General features: G+C 48.7%; 4 protein-coding genes across 6 annotated transcripts; 2 read left to right on the top strand and 2 right to left on the bottom strand.

Annotated features, from left to right (window-relative positions):
- Positions 1 to 412: 412 nt before the first annotated feature.
- On the bottom strand, positions 413 to 2,109 carry LOC118502541. Its single transcript, XM_036034814.1, has 3 exons — positions 1,892 to 2,109; positions 1,566 to 1,809; positions 413 to 1,493 (listed from the first exon to the last, which is right to left on the bottom strand). Exons 1-3 carry the CDS (start codon positions 2,049 to 2,051, stop codon positions 1,286 to 1,288), a joined length of 612 nt encoding a protein of 203 aa, XP_035890707.1. The 5' UTR covers positions 2,052 to 2,109; the 3' UTR covers positions 413 to 1,285.
- A 338-nt stretch (positions 2,110 to 2,447) lies between these two features.
- Positions 2,448 to 11,483, top strand: LOC118502542 (transcription initiation factor TFIID subunit 1). Of its 2 annotated transcripts, XM_036034815.1 has the most exons (4): positions 2,448 to 5,825; positions 5,904 to 8,244; positions 10,253 to 10,660; positions 10,805 to 11,483. In XM_036034815.1, the coding sequence occupies exons 1-4, from the start codon at positions 2,769 to 2,771 to the stop codon at positions 11,392 to 11,394; spliced, it is 6,396 nt and encodes a 2,131-aa protein (XP_035890708.1). In that variant the 5' UTR covers positions 2,448 to 2,768; the 3' UTR covers positions 11,395 to 11,483. The 2 variants fall into 2 exon arrangements, with proteins under 2 accessions (XP_035890708.1, XP_035890710.1); XM_036034817.1 differs by lacking the exon at positions 10,253 to 10,660.
- Positions 11,484 to 11,530: 47 nt separating this feature from the next.
- Positions 11,531 to 12,300, bottom strand: LOC118502544 (probable peptidyl-tRNA hydrolase 2). Its single transcript, XM_036034820.1, has 2 exons — positions 12,057 to 12,300; positions 11,531 to 11,971 (listed from the first exon to the last, which is right to left on the bottom strand). The coding sequence occupies exons 1-2, from the start codon at positions 12,201 to 12,203 to the stop codon at positions 11,600 to 11,602; spliced, it is 519 nt and encodes a 172-aa protein (XP_035890713.1). The 5' UTR covers positions 12,204 to 12,300; the 3' UTR covers positions 11,531 to 11,599.
- A 271-nt stretch (positions 12,301 to 12,571) lies between these two features.
- LOC118502543 (endoplasmic reticulum mannosyl-oligosaccharide 1,2-alpha-mannosidase) lies at positions 12,572 to 16,514 on the top strand. Of its 2 annotated transcripts, XM_036034818.1 has the most exons (6): positions 12,573 to 13,092; positions 13,160 to 13,327; positions 13,529 to 13,747; positions 13,881 to 14,408; positions 14,479 to 14,666; positions 14,730 to 16,514. In XM_036034818.1, exons 1-6 carry the CDS (start codon positions 12,997 to 12,999, stop codon positions 15,376 to 15,378), a joined length of 1,848 nt encoding a protein of 615 aa, XP_035890711.1. In that variant the 5' UTR covers positions 12,573 to 12,996; the 3' UTR covers positions 15,379 to 16,514. The 2 variants fall into 2 exon arrangements, with proteins under 2 accessions (XP_035890712.1, XP_035890711.1); XM_036034819.1 differs by lacking the exon at positions 13,529 to 13,747 and having other exon boundaries at positions 12,572 to 13,092.
- The last annotated feature ends 217 nt before the right edge of the window (positions 16,515 to 16,731 follow it).

A 16,731-nucleotide genomic window follows, 5' to 3' on the forward strand; every position in this document is an offset into this window, starting at 1 on the left:
GGCGGTTTGGGTGGCGAGAACCGGTCCCGATTGATGTGAGTAAACAGCGGCCGTTCCCTTCTCCCAACGGCCCGGTCCCGCGTCGATGAGTGCCGTGCAAGCGTGGGCCGTGACGAACGCACGCACACATGGCGTCTATGGTAGTGTGTGCGTTCTTGAGCTGTTTATCAATATAACAAATATTTTTTACATACAAACTTAATTGTTTAAATTTGGTAGAGATAAGGAAGGACTCATTTATCACTTATTTAATTTATTTACACTAAATTTAAATTTTGGAACCGATCTTCCGCCTCCTGAACATTTCATTTTCGGTTTAAAATTCAAATTAACGGTCTTGTAACGTGTAGCTCTTGTGATGTGTTTTTCAACGTGGAAAATCGCTCATAACGAGTCCAGAAGCATCGAATCATTCTATTCTACAAATCAATTACATCGATTGAGTAGCTATAATTTATTGAAGATTTTTTTTCTTATTAACTAAACTGATAAGCTGGCTTGGGTAAATATTTGCCAAAAATGTTTTGGTGACTTTACACTTATTTACCTTTTGCTGACGCACCCTATTTTCCATCGAAATAAATGCTTCATTTAACAATCATTTAGGCAAATGTTGACTCCACTACCAAAACGAGAACATGTAATTTTATGCTGCGAGGCCGAAACCGATAACCGTTTAATAGCAGTAACGGCGGACTGTTCACAGCAAACATAGAAGATATGCCCAGCCGTCGCTAGACAAACATTTAAAGGTTTGACCTACAACGTTTATCCATCGAATTAAGATAAGCCTGGGGTACGGGGGGCTAGATAGCCAACGGACGAGAGAAATTGTGCCAAGAATAACTAACCACATATCGAGCGTGTGGTAAACGATTTTTTTATTTCTCGTCGTCTTTATTGATTTTAATGTAGATTCCTGTTTATTGATCCATTAAATAATTTTATCATGAAGGCGTTTGTGATTCATTTTAAGCATTAATAAATTTTCACATCTCATATTTGAGTAAATTACTATCGTAAAAAAGGCTCTGATGGACTATGACTTTTAAAATCTTCAAAGTGAAGGTAATGGATTGATTAAAAATTGAGTAATAAACGTTTTATGTAGCCTTTTTGTAGCTTAAGGTAAAACACTTTCCAATTCGACTGCAGTAAGCATGGTAAAGCGTGAAAAATTAGATCTCTACATCAACTTAACCTAAGCGATGTTCATAGCGATATCGATCCTCGATATCGATTTGAAACAAAACGATAGAACTTAACTTAAGCTTGCCCCGCAACGCTACAACAATTGTTCCCACGAGTTCAAAAGCACGCTGGAAGCAGCGAAGCAAGACCAAATCTGATCTCTTAATTCCGACACGTTACTGTCCTTCAAGTCGAACTCTTTGTACTGGTGGTCCGCCAGCGATAAAACGCCAATTGTCTCCGCGTTACTGTTAAACTTCACGTAAAGATTACAATATTTACGTAGAAATCGATTGAGCAGCCTAAAAATAAACGAAAAAAAATGGTTTTAGCTCATAAAACAGTCATGCAAGCGTACTCTAAATTTAACTTACTGTTCGTTACTTCGATAGGACGACTCTTCCACTGCCGGCTCCGAAGCATGCTGCTGAGCATCTTCCTTAATCGGCCGTTCTTCACCATCAATCGACAGCTGTTCGAGCGATAGCAGGTTGCACTTCTTTTCGATGCTTTCCAAAAATTCTACCGCTTCCACCAGCTGGTGCTCCATGTCGCTAATGTCCTCGGTGCACACCAAATCTTCCTCCTTACGTTTTACCAAATGGGCAAGGCATTCGTCTATCGGCATTGGGAAACAAATTATTATCTTTCCTTTCTTGTGATGCGCGTCCACTCTACCGGACGACTCAGCAAAACATACCTCGTTGTGCGATGAGCTTCTCAAAGCGTGTGACGATTTCTTTCTCTTGCACCGAACAATGAGCACTGTTGGAACAATACTTTAGCAGTTTTTGACTAAATGCCGCAAACGATAACTTTTCTTGTTCATTCATCGTTGGAAGAGCTTTTGGCGTGTGCATTATTTACGATTGGCGTCTTTCGCTGCGTGTTGATGTGCCGTTTACCGATGTAAACAAATGCTTAGAAAGCGGTTCAAATTTGACATTTTCGCAATGGAATATTTTGGCAGCACGGATTCTCGAAGCAATTTCTGAGCAAAAACGGTTTTGAAAAAATAAATACAATCAACTGTTGGTTAATTTTAAGGCAAAATCGCACCCTTTACAGACTCATGTATTTATTTTGTATGAATTAAAGTTAATTTTAAATAGTTTTGCTGTTGTTTTAATCATTCGCTCGCTAATTTGTTTCTTCCCAAGATTCACACACCATGGTGTGACAGATGATTGACAGTTCGGATAAAAACCCGAAGCTCGCTTGTTTTTTCCCGAAAGTTGACAACTCATCATGTTTGTAGTGGTGTATTGTGAAAAACTCAAAACAAGTTGGCTTGTTGCATGTTTTCCTCGCCGATAATTTACTAAAATAGCGCAGAAAAACATTAAGAGAATCAAAAAAAAACGATTCATTTAAGAGCAGAAAGGTCGGTGCAGACGAGACAATAAAAGATTCGGTTCTCGGTGCAAAGTTTAACCCAGTAAAGGCGATTCCCGTATAGTGTGTTGTCGTAGCATCCGTCAGCGTACGTACATCGCGCACTTGCATCACCGAAGCCGGCAATATGTTGAGACACCTTCGCAAATAGAGCATCAACTGTCGGTCCACCACACACCAACATGAGCAATAGCAACAGTGACAACGAGAATGAGGGAGGCCTCAATTTGGCCGGCTTCCTGTTCGGCAATGTCGACGAGCATGGGCACCTGGATGGCGATTTTCTCGACGAGGAAGCGAAACAGCAACTTTCTTCCCTTTCACGCATGGGCCTATCGTCCTTTCTGGCCGATGTGCTGCAGGATGATGAGTCGGAAAAGAAACCTTCCCGGGCGTACAGCGATAGCGATGATTCTTCGTCGAGTGATGATGATCGAATGCACCGGCGGTACGACGACGATAGCGATGGAACAAACTACAAAGTAAAGGCCGACTGTGCCGTAGATTATTCCGACATAAACGAGTTGGCGGAAGAGTCTGCCGCGCCACCACCAGCTTCCATCAAACAGGAAACAACGGATGGCATTAAGCAAGAGGACAAGAAGGATATAAAAGTTGAAGACGATGAGGATGACATAGAAGCGGCAATTCCGTGCAGTCGCGTTGAGGCACGAACTGCCGCGGACCAGTCTGCGGTTAAGGAGGAAAATGCCGGTGGAAACGGGGTGGACGATAAGGAGCTTATGCCACCGCCAACAGCACCGGTAAGCAGCGACGGAACCACAGCACCATCCACTGCTTCAACCGCCGACGAATCGTCTAAAGATAAACCGAAAAAGCTCGAAACACCTCTGGCCGCTATGTTACCGTCAAAATATCAAAACGTGGACGTGCGTGAATTTTTCCCCGATTTTCGCCCCGACAAAGTGTTGCGCTTTTCGCGGCTGTTCGGTCCGGGGAAGCTTTCCAGCTTACCGCAGATTTGGCGCAGTGTGAGACGCCGGCGTAACAAAAAGTCACAATCATCCTCGCGAAAGCCACGCGACGGTTCGGATTCTACGTCGGATTCGGACGAACCAAGGCGTCGGCAGTATTTCACACCAACGTACGCACCGCTGCCCCCGAAAGACATGTGGGCATCGGACGACGAGGAACGTTTCATTCGGCGTGAAGCGGACCAGGAGAAGGAGGTGAAAGATAAGGAGTCGGACAGCAAGGGTGATTCGAAACCGAAGGTGGCCGATTGGCGGTACGGTCCGGCTCAGAAGTGGTACGATATGCTGGATGTACCGGACACCGGGGAAGATTTCAATTACGGCTTTAAGCAAGCCGATCCGGTCAAGCTGGAGGCACTGCCCACCGTAACGTCCGTCACGGACAAAACCTTCCCGGACGATGCGTTTTTGATGGTGTCCCAGCTGCACTGGGAGGACGATGTGGTGTGGGACGGGAACGACATCAAGCACAAGGTGCTGCAGAAGCTCAACTCGAAGGTGAACGCGGCCGGTTGGTTGCCCTCGAGCGGTTCCCGAACGGCGGGCGCATTTAGCCAACCGGGCAAAACCATCCCAGCGTCGCCCGCGAACACCGGCACCAAATCGTCATCCTCTAGCAAGATGAGCAAAACGCAAATGATCATCAATGCGGCACAAAAGGCGCAGGAAGAAAACGAAGACGCCTGGTACAGCATCTTTCCGGTCGAGAACGATGAGCTGGTGTACGACAAATGGGAGGACGATGTGATTTGGGATGCGGAAGCGGTAACAAAGATCCCGAAACCGAAGGTCCTAACGCTCGATGCGAACGATGAGAACATCATCCTGTGCATTCCGGACGATATCGATCCGTCGAAGATTGTGCGAAACACGGGCCCCCAGCCGAAGGTAAAGATCCCGCATCCGCACGTGAAGAAGTCAAAGATTTTGCTCGGCAAGGCCGGTGTGATCAATGTGCTGGCGGAGGACACACCACCACCACCACCCAAAAGCCCCGACCGCGATCCGTACAACATTTCCAACGACGTCTACTACATGGCAAAGTCGACTGAAGCTACGCTTAAGATTAAGGTCGGCGGTGGCAATTTGTTGCAGCATTCAACGCCGACCGTCGAGCTGCGGGCACCGTTCGTTCCGACACACATGGGTCCGATGAAATTGCGCATGTTCCATCGGCCACCGATGAAGAAGTACTCGTACGGTGCGCTCGCTTCGTCCAACCCGCAGCCCGTCCTGCCGCTTCAGAAACACATCAAGAAAAAGGCGAAGCAACGCGAGCTGGAACGAATTGCATCGGGCGGCGGTGATGTGTTCTTCATGCGAACCCCGGAAGATTTAACCGGCCGCGATGGAGAGCTGATTTTGATCGAGTTTTGCGAGGAACATCCACCGCTGATGAATCAGGTCGGGATGGCGTCGAAAATTAAAAACTTCTACAAGCGCAAGATGGGCAAGGATCCGGGTCCGCCCGAGTTTCGGTTCGGCGAAACGCATTACGCACACACGTCACCCTTCCTGGGCATCCTGCACCACGGCCAGTGTATTCAGGCGATCGAGAACAACATGTACCGGGCACCGATCTATCCGCACAACATCCACGAGACGGATTTTCTGGTCATCCGTACCCGGAACAACTATTTCGTGCGCGAGGTTGACGCACTGTTTACGGCCGGCCAGGAGTGTCCGCTGTACGAGGTGCCCGGACCGAACTCGAAGCGGGCCAACAACTTTGTGCGTGACTTTCTGCAAGTGTTCATCTACCGGTTGTTTTGGAAAAGCAAAGACAATCCGCGCAAAATCCGTATGGACGACATTAAGAAAGCGTTCCCGGCACACTCGGAAAGCAGCATACGGAAGCGGTTGAAGCTTTGCGCGGACTTTAAGCGAACGGGCATGGATTCGAACTTTTGGGTCATCAAGCCCGAGTTTCGGCTGCCGTCGGAGGAGGAGATACGGGCGATGGTGTCGCCGGAACAGTGCTGTGCGTACTTTAGCATGATTGCGGCCGAGCAGCGGCTGAAGGACGCGGGTTACGGTGAAAAGTTTATCTTCGCCCAGCAGGAGGACGACGATGAGGAGATGCAGCTGAAGATGGATGATGAGGTGAAGGTGGCACCGTGGAATACGACCCGCGCTTACATTCAAGCGATGCGAGGGAAGTGTATTCTGCAGCTGAATGGACCGGCTGATCCGACCGGATGTGGTGAAGGGTTCTCGTACGTGCGAATGCCAAACAAACCGACTGTGAGTAGAGTGTTTTTTTTTCGTTTGCATAAACATGATGGATTATAATGCTTATTGAACTATCCCCTTCCCTTCTAGCAACAAAACAAAGAGGAAACGGAAAGCCAACCGAAACGTACCGTCACCGGTACGGATGCCGATTTACGTCGGCTCTCGCTAAACAACGCCAAAGCACTGCTGCGAAAGTTCCAAGTGCCCGAGGAAGAAATCAAAAAGCTATCCCGCTGGGAAGTTATCGATGTCGTACGGACACTGTCCACCGAGAAAGCAAAGGCCGGCGAGGAAGGCATGGATAAGTTCTCGCGCGGTAACCGATTCTCGATCGCCGAACACCAGGAACGCTACAAGGAAGAATGTCAGCGCATCTTCGACCTCCAGAATCGGGTGCTTGCCTCGTCCGAAGTGCTTTCCACCGATGAGGGTGAATCGACCGCATCGGAAGAGTCCGATCTGGAGGAGTTGGGCAAAAATCTGGAAAACATGCTGGCGAACAAGAAAACGTCCACCCAGCTGTCGCTCGAGCGTGAAGAGCAGGAACGGCAAGAGCTGCTGCGCAAAATCATGGAAGAGCAGGGTGGTTCCGGGCAGAAGAAGAAAAAGGACGAGGAAGGCATGAAGGATGAACAGCAATCGAGCACGGCAAAGATACTGAAAATTACGCGCACGTTCAAGAATGCGGAAGGACGCGAGTATACGCGCGTGGAGCTGGTGCGCCGTAGTCCGGTAATTGATGCGTATGTGAAAATTCGCACCACCAAGGATGAGGCTTTCATACGCCAGTTTGCCACACTGGATGAGGCCCAGAAGGAGGAGATGAAGCGCGAGAAGCGACGCATTCAGGAGCAGTTGCGACGCATCAAGCGTAACCAGCAAAAGATTGGCCTGCAAACGCAGAACCCGCACAACACGGTCGGAACACCGATCAGTCTCGGCGATCGGGAGACGCACACACCGAAGCCGTTTACGAACCGATTGCTTGATGTGTCTGGGCGTAATCTCGATACACCGGGCGCGAGTGGGGGAGGATCCGGCGGTGGAAGTATGTCCGGCGCGGGGAAGGAACACAGCCCTTCGTCGTCATCGTCTCGCCGGAAGGCAAAGATTAAGCCGGATTTGAAGCTAAAATGTGGCGCCTGTGGACAGGTCGGGCATATGCGTACGAACAAAGCTTGCCCCCAGTACTCGGGGCTAATGGCGACACCGTCGCTGAATGTGGCCATGACCGAGGAACAGGAGGAAGAGATCGAAAAGGAGCTCAACGCGGACGATGAAGGCGATCTGGTGAATGTGGACGGGACAAAGGTGAAGCTGAGCGGAAAGCTGCTGAAGCGCCACGAGGACGTGAAGCGTCGCACGTTGCTGCTGAAAGTGCCCAAGGAAGCGGTGGGCAAGAAGCGTCGCCGTGTCGGCGGCGATTCCCACTGTGACTATCTGCAGCGACACAACAAAACAACCAACCGCCAGCGTACCGATCCGGTGGTCGTGTTTTCATCCGTGCTGGAGCAGATCCTGAACGAGCTGCGCGATATGCCGGATGTGCAGCCGTTCATGTTTCCGGTAAACGCCAAACAGGTGGCCGACTATCATCGGATTGTACAGCGGCCGATGGATCTGCAAACCATACGCGACTACATCCGGCAGAAGAAGTATCAAACGCGCGACGAGTTCCTGGCGGACATTAATCAAATCGTGGAGAACTCGTCGCTGTACAATGGGGCGAAGAGTTCGCTAACGGTCGCCGCCCAGCGGATGCTGCAAAAGTGCAAGGAACGGGTGCAGGAGCGTGAGGAGCGTCTGACGCGGTTGGAGAAAAGCATCAACCCGCTGCTGGACGACGACGATCAGGTCGCGCTGTCCTACATCCTCGGTGAGTACGTGAACGGTCCGCTGAAAACGATGCCCGAAAGCTGGCCATTCCTGAAGCCGGTCAACAAGCGGCTCGTGAAGGACTACTACACCATCATCCGGCGCCCGATGGATCTGGAGAAGGTGTCGAAAAAGGTCGCCTCCCACAAGTACCATTCGCGTGCGGACTTTCTGGCCGATCTGCAGCTGATCGCGGACAACAGCGAACAGTACAACGGTGCGGAAGCGAACTTTACCAAGCAGGCGCGCCAGATGGTGGAAGCGACACGGAAAGCGCTGGACTCGATGGATCATAACGTGGCGGAGCTGGAAAAGAATATTGCGCTGGTGCAGGAACGGGCGCGCAACGAGGACGATGACATGGACTGGGAGGATGACGATCAGGAGCTGAAGGGTGGTCCGGGTGGTTCGCGCGAGTCTTCACCCGATCTGGAGGACGCGGGCAACGATAGCAATCCCGATCGGCCACCCTCCTCGACGGATGTATCGCGTGCGGCCCGATTGGAAGCGAAGCGAGCCCGTGCACGTCAACGGAAAGCTGCCAAGGGTGATGGTAAGTACCTGGCCATTATATGTGTGTCGGTTTGTTTTTGTATGTGTGTGTGTGTATACGATCGTGTCTGATAACATCATTACTAATCAACAACCGGAAATCGAATGTTCTAATCGTCTCGATCTCTACTCATCCGGAAGCTGTACATAAAGCATCGCGTGTGTGCGTTTATCGTTCTGTCTCTGTCCTTTCTCTGTATAACTAATACTACCATCGGCCGATACGGATTGTCTTTAACATGAAGGACACTGTGCTTTTGCAGCATAGATCATCAACGTTCGGCGTCATCATATCAAATGCGCTTCTATCGCTCATTATCCTTTTTGCCCTGGTGAACAATGCAGCATGCCAATGTATGTTTCAAACAAATCATTCGTGTTTATTTACCTCTCGATGAGTCATCAATCATGCTAACCCCGCTCGAAAATCCTTGAAATCCTTGCGAGATCACCGACCACACTGCTCGTAGAGGATTTAAAGCTGTATCTGATGAGGTCTTCTTCTTCCTTGGCACTACAACCTCGAGAGGTCTCTGTCTGCCATTTCTGGCTTTCTGTGACTTAATTTTACTCGTAGTAAAGTCTAGTAGCTCTGAGTCTGATTAGGTCATCTTGTAAAAATGTTGCATAAATTCAGGCGTTGTGCGTATCAATAAAAAAGTCGACAAACTTAGGATAGCATTGGATACAGAATATATATGAAAAGGTCCTCCGATAACGGATTGCCCAAATAATTGAGATTGATCGCTGCTGAGGTCAGTTGGCGCCGATGTGATCATCAAAAAAGTCACTAATTCTGAGCAATGATCACAAGGAATGGCTGCTTCGTCTTAGACATATACTTTTTGAGCGTAAATTCGGATCAAATAATCCCAGGCCAATTAAAGAGGCTCTTCTTCTTCTTCCGTGGCACTACAACCTCGAGAGGTCTCGGCCTGCCCTTTCTGGCTCTCTGTGATTTGATTCTACCCATAGCAAAGTAGTCAGCTCTGCGTGCGCAGTAATTGAAAAGGCACTAAGAGATAAAGTTTAACTACCTATCGCGACGGACTAAGCTGGGACTGTACAGATCATTTCTAGTCCCAGTACTCACAGACGAATCTGAGACGTGGACTCTGTCCAAAACCGACCATAGACACCTCTTAGTCACCGTCCGAGAGGCAGATGATCAGAAGAATGTCTGCCTCCGTATGTGTGGAAGGACACTGGAGGAACCGCTACAACGACGAGATCTACGAGCTGTACGATGATCTCACCATCGTGCAGCGAATTAGACTCGCCAGGCTCCGGTGGGCTGGTCACGTCATGAGAATGGCGCCGGACAATCGAGCCAGTAAAGTCCTTTAAGGACTTCCATCTGAGAGGGAGTAATGGCGTTGATGCGTCGGTAGTAAGGATATGATAGTGGCGATACCTGCGCTGGCCTTCGTACGGCAGGACCGGGGATCTTATCCCAGCCGGAACCGTTCCCTCGTAGTGAGGACTGTGACTATCCCACTACGTGATATCATTAAGTCTAGTAAGCCAGAAATGGCAGGCATGACTTGAGAGGCCAATGGGCCAAAAAGAGGAGGTTTATATCCTTAGTAACAACAAATCGTTAATAACAGTTCCCATATCGTTTTGGGGATAATTGCCCACAAAATCTAGTGGATCACCCGGAACCAGGATCTTCCAATGGAATATCGTGAATATCTGTCTTTATTTTAAAGCATATCTGCATATGTCCTTACTGGAGGACTTACCTACTCCTGGGCCATGATCAAACAACTGAATAGTTTGCTGTTATAGTGTTACTAATCATTGATCGCGTGTGCCGTTTGTGTATTAAAACACGTCCAATTCTATGCTTGCGCTGTCTGCTGTCTGTGTTGCTTCGTGTCATCCCTGATAACTGAATGCATCTCCACCTTCACCGCCGTTTGTGTCGATCGAAGTCATTTTCATTACGAAAACCTGCCTGCGGACATGATGAAAATCCACGTTTTTCTTTCCCAAACTGTTGATAGATTTTGGAGGACGCCCTTACGGATCGTCCTATTCCGAATCGGCAATGCCATTCCCAATAGTTCGCCCGAATGCCAGCCATCGCGCTGGCTTTATGGGCAGTGCGGGAATGCCAAGTGCGATATCTCGTAGCAGCACTAGCACGGTGCTCGATAGTTCGCAGCCAATGATGCATCCCAATGTGGCCGCTTCGGCCTACGAAATGAACTGGATGAATTTGGGCGCTGAAAATTATGACGAAATGGCAGGACCTTCCGGGTACGGTACTGCTAGCTCAGCTCAATTCGGAAACGAGTATGGCAGTGGAGTTGCGAGCGGGTTAAACGAAATGCAAAAATCGGCGAGCTTCGGATACGATGAATCGAATCAACTTTTCAAACCTTTACCGCTGGACGCTAGCAAGAAACGTGGTAAGTTGTGCACAGGTGTGCTCGGAAGATATTATGATGCAGTAATGATGTTACCAGGACGGTTCAAAAACACTTCAAAGAAGTATTCATAGGAATAAGGGTTTGATTAACGTTTCTCATTCCTTTCCCCCCCAATACGAGCAGATCATCAATACTCGACAGACGATGAAGAGTTTGAGGAAGTTGGTACAAGCGACAATGAGGGTGTTTCTGTAACGCTGGAACAATCGAACACCACCTCAAGCATGATGCCACCGCAGAGCGAAGACGACAGCCAGCAGGCAGCCGAAGCAATGGTTCAGCTTAGTGGCGCGCAATACTACAACGCAGCTCAGGATGAATCGATGGAGATCGATCCTAACTACGATCCGAGCGATTTCTTGGGCATGTCCAACCGGCAACAAACGAGCGACACCGGTCGCAATGAAGCGAGCAACCAACCATCCTCGGAACCAAGCTATTCGATCGACCAATCCAACCAAAACAGCGAATACTCGCAAGAGGAACCTAAAGATCAGCCGCAGCAGCCGCAGTTCGAACAACAAGCGGACGGAAATCAGGCGGCAGATAATGGATCGCAGCAACAGCCACAATCAAGCGCGCTTCCAGCACTTCAAACGCTGCACTCGGATTTGGCCATTTCCGATAGCGATGACGAGAAGAGCAACTTGCAGATGGATGAAGTACGCGATGAGAACGACGATAATGACGAAGGTGGCGATCTTTGGTTCTAAACGGAGTACCAAGATCCTCTGGTGGGTGTAAGTATAGCGGGAAAGCTACGTATCGATAGTAAATGTTTAATAAAATATTTCTAAGCTCACCCCCATTTTTCTCATTCGAATGGTTTCCTGCTAGGATAGGCAACGATTATGGATTGTTCGACTTTCGCTTTCTAACAGCAATTTCTTTTCCATCTTATGCGGTAGATACAGGCTCTTACAGTAGCTTCAAATGTCCCGTCACACTGTCCACCGCCACCACGGGCGCCGGTCCCACAGCGAGCACGGTTTTGGTGTTCGGTTCAATCTGCGTCCGGCCGGCGTCGCGTATCATGCAGCAGTTGAGCTTGTTCGCTTTTGCCGAACGATAGATTTCCATTAACGCGACTTCGCTTTCTACCTTCAGCGCTATTTTCGCTTGTCCGCTGTTTTGCCACTTCCGAATGGCTTTCGGCGTATTGTGAAGTCCACTCTCGAACGCACCAACGGCCGCGTGACCACACTGTGCCGCGATCTTCCCCTTGCCCATCTTCAAATCATTCCGCACTACCAGCACCATCTTATACTCGCCACCCATATCGGCAAACATCTGAAAAGAGCAATGAATTGCATTAGCTTCAACGAATGGCCCAAAGCGACAACAGTACAAGCTGGTTGCCGGCATAATTGTTTACCTTATCCGTTCCTTCATCTGTCGAAGATTGGTTTTCTGATGAGCCAGTGCTTCCTGCTCCGGGGCGTGGTAGTTTTGCAATTGTGTATCCTACCACAAACGACACAACGGTGGCCGATATTCCAACAATTAAGCTTGCATCAATCATTTTGCAAGGAAATTTTACCGGTTCTTGGGCACGGAAAACACGATGCTTTCGGGAATATTGAATGCCGCCGCAGTTGTTGTTGGCGGTGACAGTTTTGCAATCATGTGGCGAGATGTTTATAGCTGGCAGTCAAGAGATCCACATTCAAATTGTGTGCTTGTAATGGTTGTGAAATCTAGTTTATTGAGCTCAATAAATTTAGGAAGAAATTTTAAATATTAATATAATAGTTTCTCAACACAGAAATCAATTTTGAAGCTATTTTCCTGCGACAAACACTACCCAACTGACCGTTCGAAGCACTTCCAGCACTAGCTCATGCATTATAAACCCGACAACAAACGTCATTCAACCGATTTGTTGACGTTTTCAGCAGCAGCCACCGCAGAGGATATAAATAACATTCGCTCGATTTGTTAGCAAAAAAAAACGCCACTTTGTCCAAATTCATGTAGCGATCCGCGATCCGATTTGTGTGTCCCTCGACCAAAAACCCAGCAACCGGCAACGGTTGTGTGGTTCAAGTTCTGGTAGCCCCCCCCCCCCCGATCCCTGCCCCCTCTTACAACGACTCCAACATTTCGCCGCTCCGTGTGTGAATCCGTGCGCACTTGTAACAACAAACCATCATGAGGTTTCTGGGCCACGATAGATAAAAAAGTGATTGAATCGAACCGAGATACGGGAACGGTGCGTACCATCGTCGCCAACGCAGCAACACACCGGGAGTTCGCACCGCTGTACCGTACTTGCATTTGCGCTTCCGCCAACAAGCGGCACGGAACGGCAGACGATGGATGCCAAAATCGAGCACGTATCGGTGATTCTACCCGTCAGTAATGAGCCGATTATCGTGGGAAATGTTAGCACTAGGAAAAGTTTAAAACGAGTATGTATCCGGGTTCCGGCATTTCGATGGTTCACGGTTTTAAAGCTCTTCTTTCCGTCTGTTGCAGCATTGGAACCAGTTGTCTAGGTTCCAGAAGAATTTAGCCTGCATCTTGCTGGCCGGTATGTGCATTTTCTACATCATATTCTTCGTGCTACCGTTTATCGTTCCGTCCCGCAGCACCGACACACTAGACCCGATGGAACACATCCAGATAGCACCGTTTAAAGAAAGGGTAATTCCGCTTTTGTACCACCTGTCTGTGTCCGTGCAGTATAGAAACTAAGTTCCAAATTCTTTTTTCCTTTGTTACTTTGTCCCGCTCCTCTCGTAATTGCCTATTATGTCTGCTCTATGTCTGCGGCTATGTACACTGCTGCTGTTTGTCCTCGTGTGTGGTTGTGGTCCGATATGCGCTCCAAAAAAAAAACTGTAGCATGAGCGATTTGCATCTTCCATGGTGAAAGAGATCAAGCTGTCGGACAGTTTAGCAAATCCTCCCACGGAGGAAGCGAAACCGGCCGGCCAGCAACCGGAAGCCAATCCGATGCAGCTGGAAATTGTACAAAACGAACCGAAAGAGATTGTCGACAACGAAGAGAGCGTGCTGGAGGAAAACCGTCGTGTACCGTTTGCCGGTGCAAAAGATTTTAAGGTATGTGTCGCGTTCGGTAGCGGGTGTGGTGAAGTTCGTCTCTGCATGCTTTTGTGAACTGTGCCGTCCGTCTCTTTGGTGATCTGGAATAGAGACAGCGATGGAACTCTCACTAATCGCCTTCTTTTTGTAGGGTCCAACAAACGACCGACAAAGGGCCGTGGTAGAGGCGGTGCAACATTCGTGGAAAGGCTACAAAGAGTACGCCTGGGGCCACGACAATCTGAAACCCATTTCGATGGGTTATTCCGACTGGTTCGGACTCGGCCTCACGCTGGTCGATTCGCTCGACACGCTCTACATCATGGATCTGCAGGACGAGTTCGATGAGGCGCGCACCTGGATCGAAAAGTACCTTAAGTTCGATGTGAACCGTGAGGTAAATCTTTTCGAAGTGACCATCCGGGTGGTTGGTGGGCTGCTGAGCGCGTATCACCTCAGCGGGGACCGCATGTTTCTGGACAAAGCGGTTGATCTGGGGAACCGGCTGCTGCCATGCTTCGATTCACCGTCCGGCATTCCCTTTTCGGACGTTAACATCGGTTCGTTGGCTGCCCACGCACCGAAATGGTCACCGGACAGCTCGACGAGCGAAGTGACGACGATTCAGCTCGAATTCCGTGACCTCTCGCGCAGCTCGGAGAATCCCATCTTTGAAAAGGTAAGCCGCAAAGGTCGTTTAGGAGCCATGGTTTGGGGCGAAGCAGTTATACTTACGAATCTCTCTACAGGTGGCGTCAAGGGTAAATCTTAAAATACACGAACTGGACAAAAATGAGGGTTTGGTACCGATCTTCATCAACGCCAATACGGGACAGTTCCGTAACTTTGCGACAATCTCGCTGGGAGCCCGGGCCGATTCTTACTACGAATATTTGCTCAAGCAGTGGCTGCAAACCGGCAAAAAGGCTGACGATTAGTGAGTAGACCATCGGCAATTAGCTGTCTATTTCCGCGGTAACACATGTCCTTCTTTTTCCAGTCTCATCGAGGACTATCAGCAGTCGATTCGTGGCGTCCTGAACCAGCTCGTGCGCACAACGCCCAACGAAAAGCACGTCTACGTTGGTGAGCTGCTTAATGGGAAAGACTTCAAACCGAAGATGGACCACCTTACGTGCTATCTGCCCGGTACGCTGCTGCTCGGCTACAAGAACGGCATGCCCAAGACGCACCTTCGGCTGGCAACGGATTTGCTGGAAACGTGCTACCAAACGTACATGAAGCAACCGACCCAGCTAGCCCCGGAAATATCGTACTTCAACGTGAACGGAGAATCGGAAACGGACATCTACGTCAAGACGAACGATGCGCACAATCTGCTACGGCCAGAGTTTATCGAAAGCCTGTACTACTTCTACGCCATCACGGGGAACCGCACGTACCAGGATATGGGCTGGACAATCTTCGAAGCGTTCAATCGCTACACCAAGGTGAAGAACGGCTACACCTCGATCGGTAATGTGAAAAACCCGCTCAACACGCGACCGCGCGATATGATGGAAAGCTTTTGGCTCGGCGAGACGCTAAAGTACTTTTATCTGCTGTTCAGCGACGATCGGAACGAGATCGATCTGGACAAGTACGTGTTCAACTCGGAAGCCCATCCGCTACCGGTGCGGGAAGTTTAAGGCTTGGCTGTGGTTGTGGTTGTGCAAACAGCGGCTACAGTTTTTATTGCATAGCTCACTAACTTTTCAACCAGAAACAGGGGGCTCTCCTTAAAAAAGGCTTCGTAAAAGACGATATTAGTTAGTGAGTCGCGGGGAACAAAACGAACATAAATAAGATTCCTTTTTGAAACGTAATAGCAAATGGGTGGGACTAAACGTACGTTAGTGTGTGTGAGTGTGTGTGTGTGTATGAGCGTTTTTGTTTCGGTCGTATGATTGTTGGCGATGTCCCCGAGCAAGGGACATCAGCAGTGAACGAGGATCGCTTTACAACGGCGTGCTGTGTAAATACGTGTACGGGAGAAATATTCTAGATATCGCGTAGCGTCTCCTACGGTTAATTGCAGGCCCTTGGGCACAAACAGTTGCGTGCCCTTAAATGAAATGTTACCAAAAAAAATGCAACCGGCGTTTTAGCAGCGCTTCTCTCGGTTCGGTTGACACGCCTTGCACCTACGAGAACACATTCCCGAGCACGGTTCGTTTGTTTCTGTATCTGTGTTTTCTCTTTTGCCCACAATTTTCCCAACGCACTTTTCCGCTAGCAGCAACCACAACAACCACTCTCCACTATCTCCACTGTATTTCGTTCCTCCTCGTGTTCCTAATGTAGTAAGAAGACCAAGGGCGTTCAAAATATGCACCATTAAGGGTCGCCGTACAAACAAAACAAACAAAAATCGAACGATTTAAAAGCATTGCTCGTTAGTAGAGAGCTAGCTACTAGGTGATAGGCAAAGGTTTTGATGATTTGATGATTCCTTACTCTCTTTCGTGTACACATGTTTTTCTAGTCCTTCGGTGGTAACGAGTGTGTGTGTGTGTGGGGCAAAGGATGAGAACCGAGCGGTGGAAAAGGGGTTCGGATAAAGACTTGGTGACACAAACACACACACACCAACACTACTAGATGGTTAAATGATACAATCATGGATTTTGTTTTAGGTTCTTGCGCGTAAGACATTAAGCGTATCGATAAACGGTTAAATAATAGTATCTGCTGTCTTCATTAACGGTCTTGATCAGAATTTTAGGGAAAACAAACGAAAATGACAATGAATCGGAATAAACAATCGAAGAGTCGAAACACAATACGTAACACTGTGGAATTATTGAAGGAGAACTTGAAGTAACCGAGGACGCGTCAAAGAGTGTTTGGCGAAAAGTGCTTTCCAAAGGAACATTGGACGACCAGGCGATGGAAAACCCACGGAATGGAAATCACAAACCCTATCGTGCCTATCGTCAGAAACTGTAGAGAACTTTTCCTATAAGAACTATAGAGGCACTATAAAGAAAGGTTCTATACGT

Source organism: Anopheles stephensi, chromosome 2 (genome assembly GCF_013141755.1).
Source record: "Anopheles stephensi strain Indian chromosome 2, UCI_ANSTEP_V1.0, whole genome shotgun sequence".
In the NCBI taxonomy this organism is placed as follows: Eukaryota; Metazoa; Arthropoda; class Insecta; order Diptera; family Culicidae; genus Anopheles; species Anopheles stephensi.

Coding starts and splice junctions, on each gene's coding strand:
- LOC118502541 (XM_036034814.1), bottom strand. CDS start 2,051: ATGCACACGCCAAAAGCTCTTCCAACGATGAATGAACAAGAAAAGTTA. Junction 1,810..1,891: donor GAAGCTCATCGCACAACGAG/GTATGTTTTGCT, acceptor CAATGCCGATAG/ACGAATGCCTTGCCCATTTG. Junction 1,494..1,565: donor TCCTATCGAAGTAACGAACA/GTAAGTTAAATT, acceptor GTTTATTTTTAG/GCTGCTCAATCGATTTCTAC.
- LOC118502542 (XM_036034815.1), top strand. CDS start 2,769: ATGAGCAATAGCAACAGTGACAACGAGAATGAGGGAGGCCTCAATTTG. Junction 5,826..5,903: donor GAATGCCAAACAAACCGACT/GTGAGTAGAGTG, acceptor CTTCCCTTCTAG/CAACAAAACAAAGAGGAAAC. Junction 8,245..10,252: donor GAAAGCTGCCAAGGGTGATG/GTAAGTACCTGG, acceptor AACTGTTGATAG/ATTTTGGAGGACGCCCTTAC.
- LOC118502544 (XM_036034820.1), bottom strand. CDS start 12,203: ATGATTGATGCAAGCTTAATTGTTGGAATATCGGCCACCGTTGTGTCG. Junction 11,972..12,056: donor CAGATGAAGGAACGGATAAG/GTAAACAATTAT, acceptor TGCTCTTTTCAG/ATGTTTGCCGATATGGGTGG.
- LOC118502543 (XM_036034818.1), top strand. CDS start 12,997: ATGGATGCCAAAATCGAGCACGTATCGGTGATTCTACCCGTCAGTAAT. Junction 13,093..13,159: donor CTAGGAAAAGTTTAAAACGA/GTATGTATCCGG, acceptor CGTCTGTTGCAG/CATTGGAACCAGTTGTCTAG. Junction 13,748..13,880: donor CCGGTGCAAAAGATTTTAAG/GTATGTGTCGCG, acceptor TTCTTTTTGTAG/GGTCCAACAAACGACCGACA.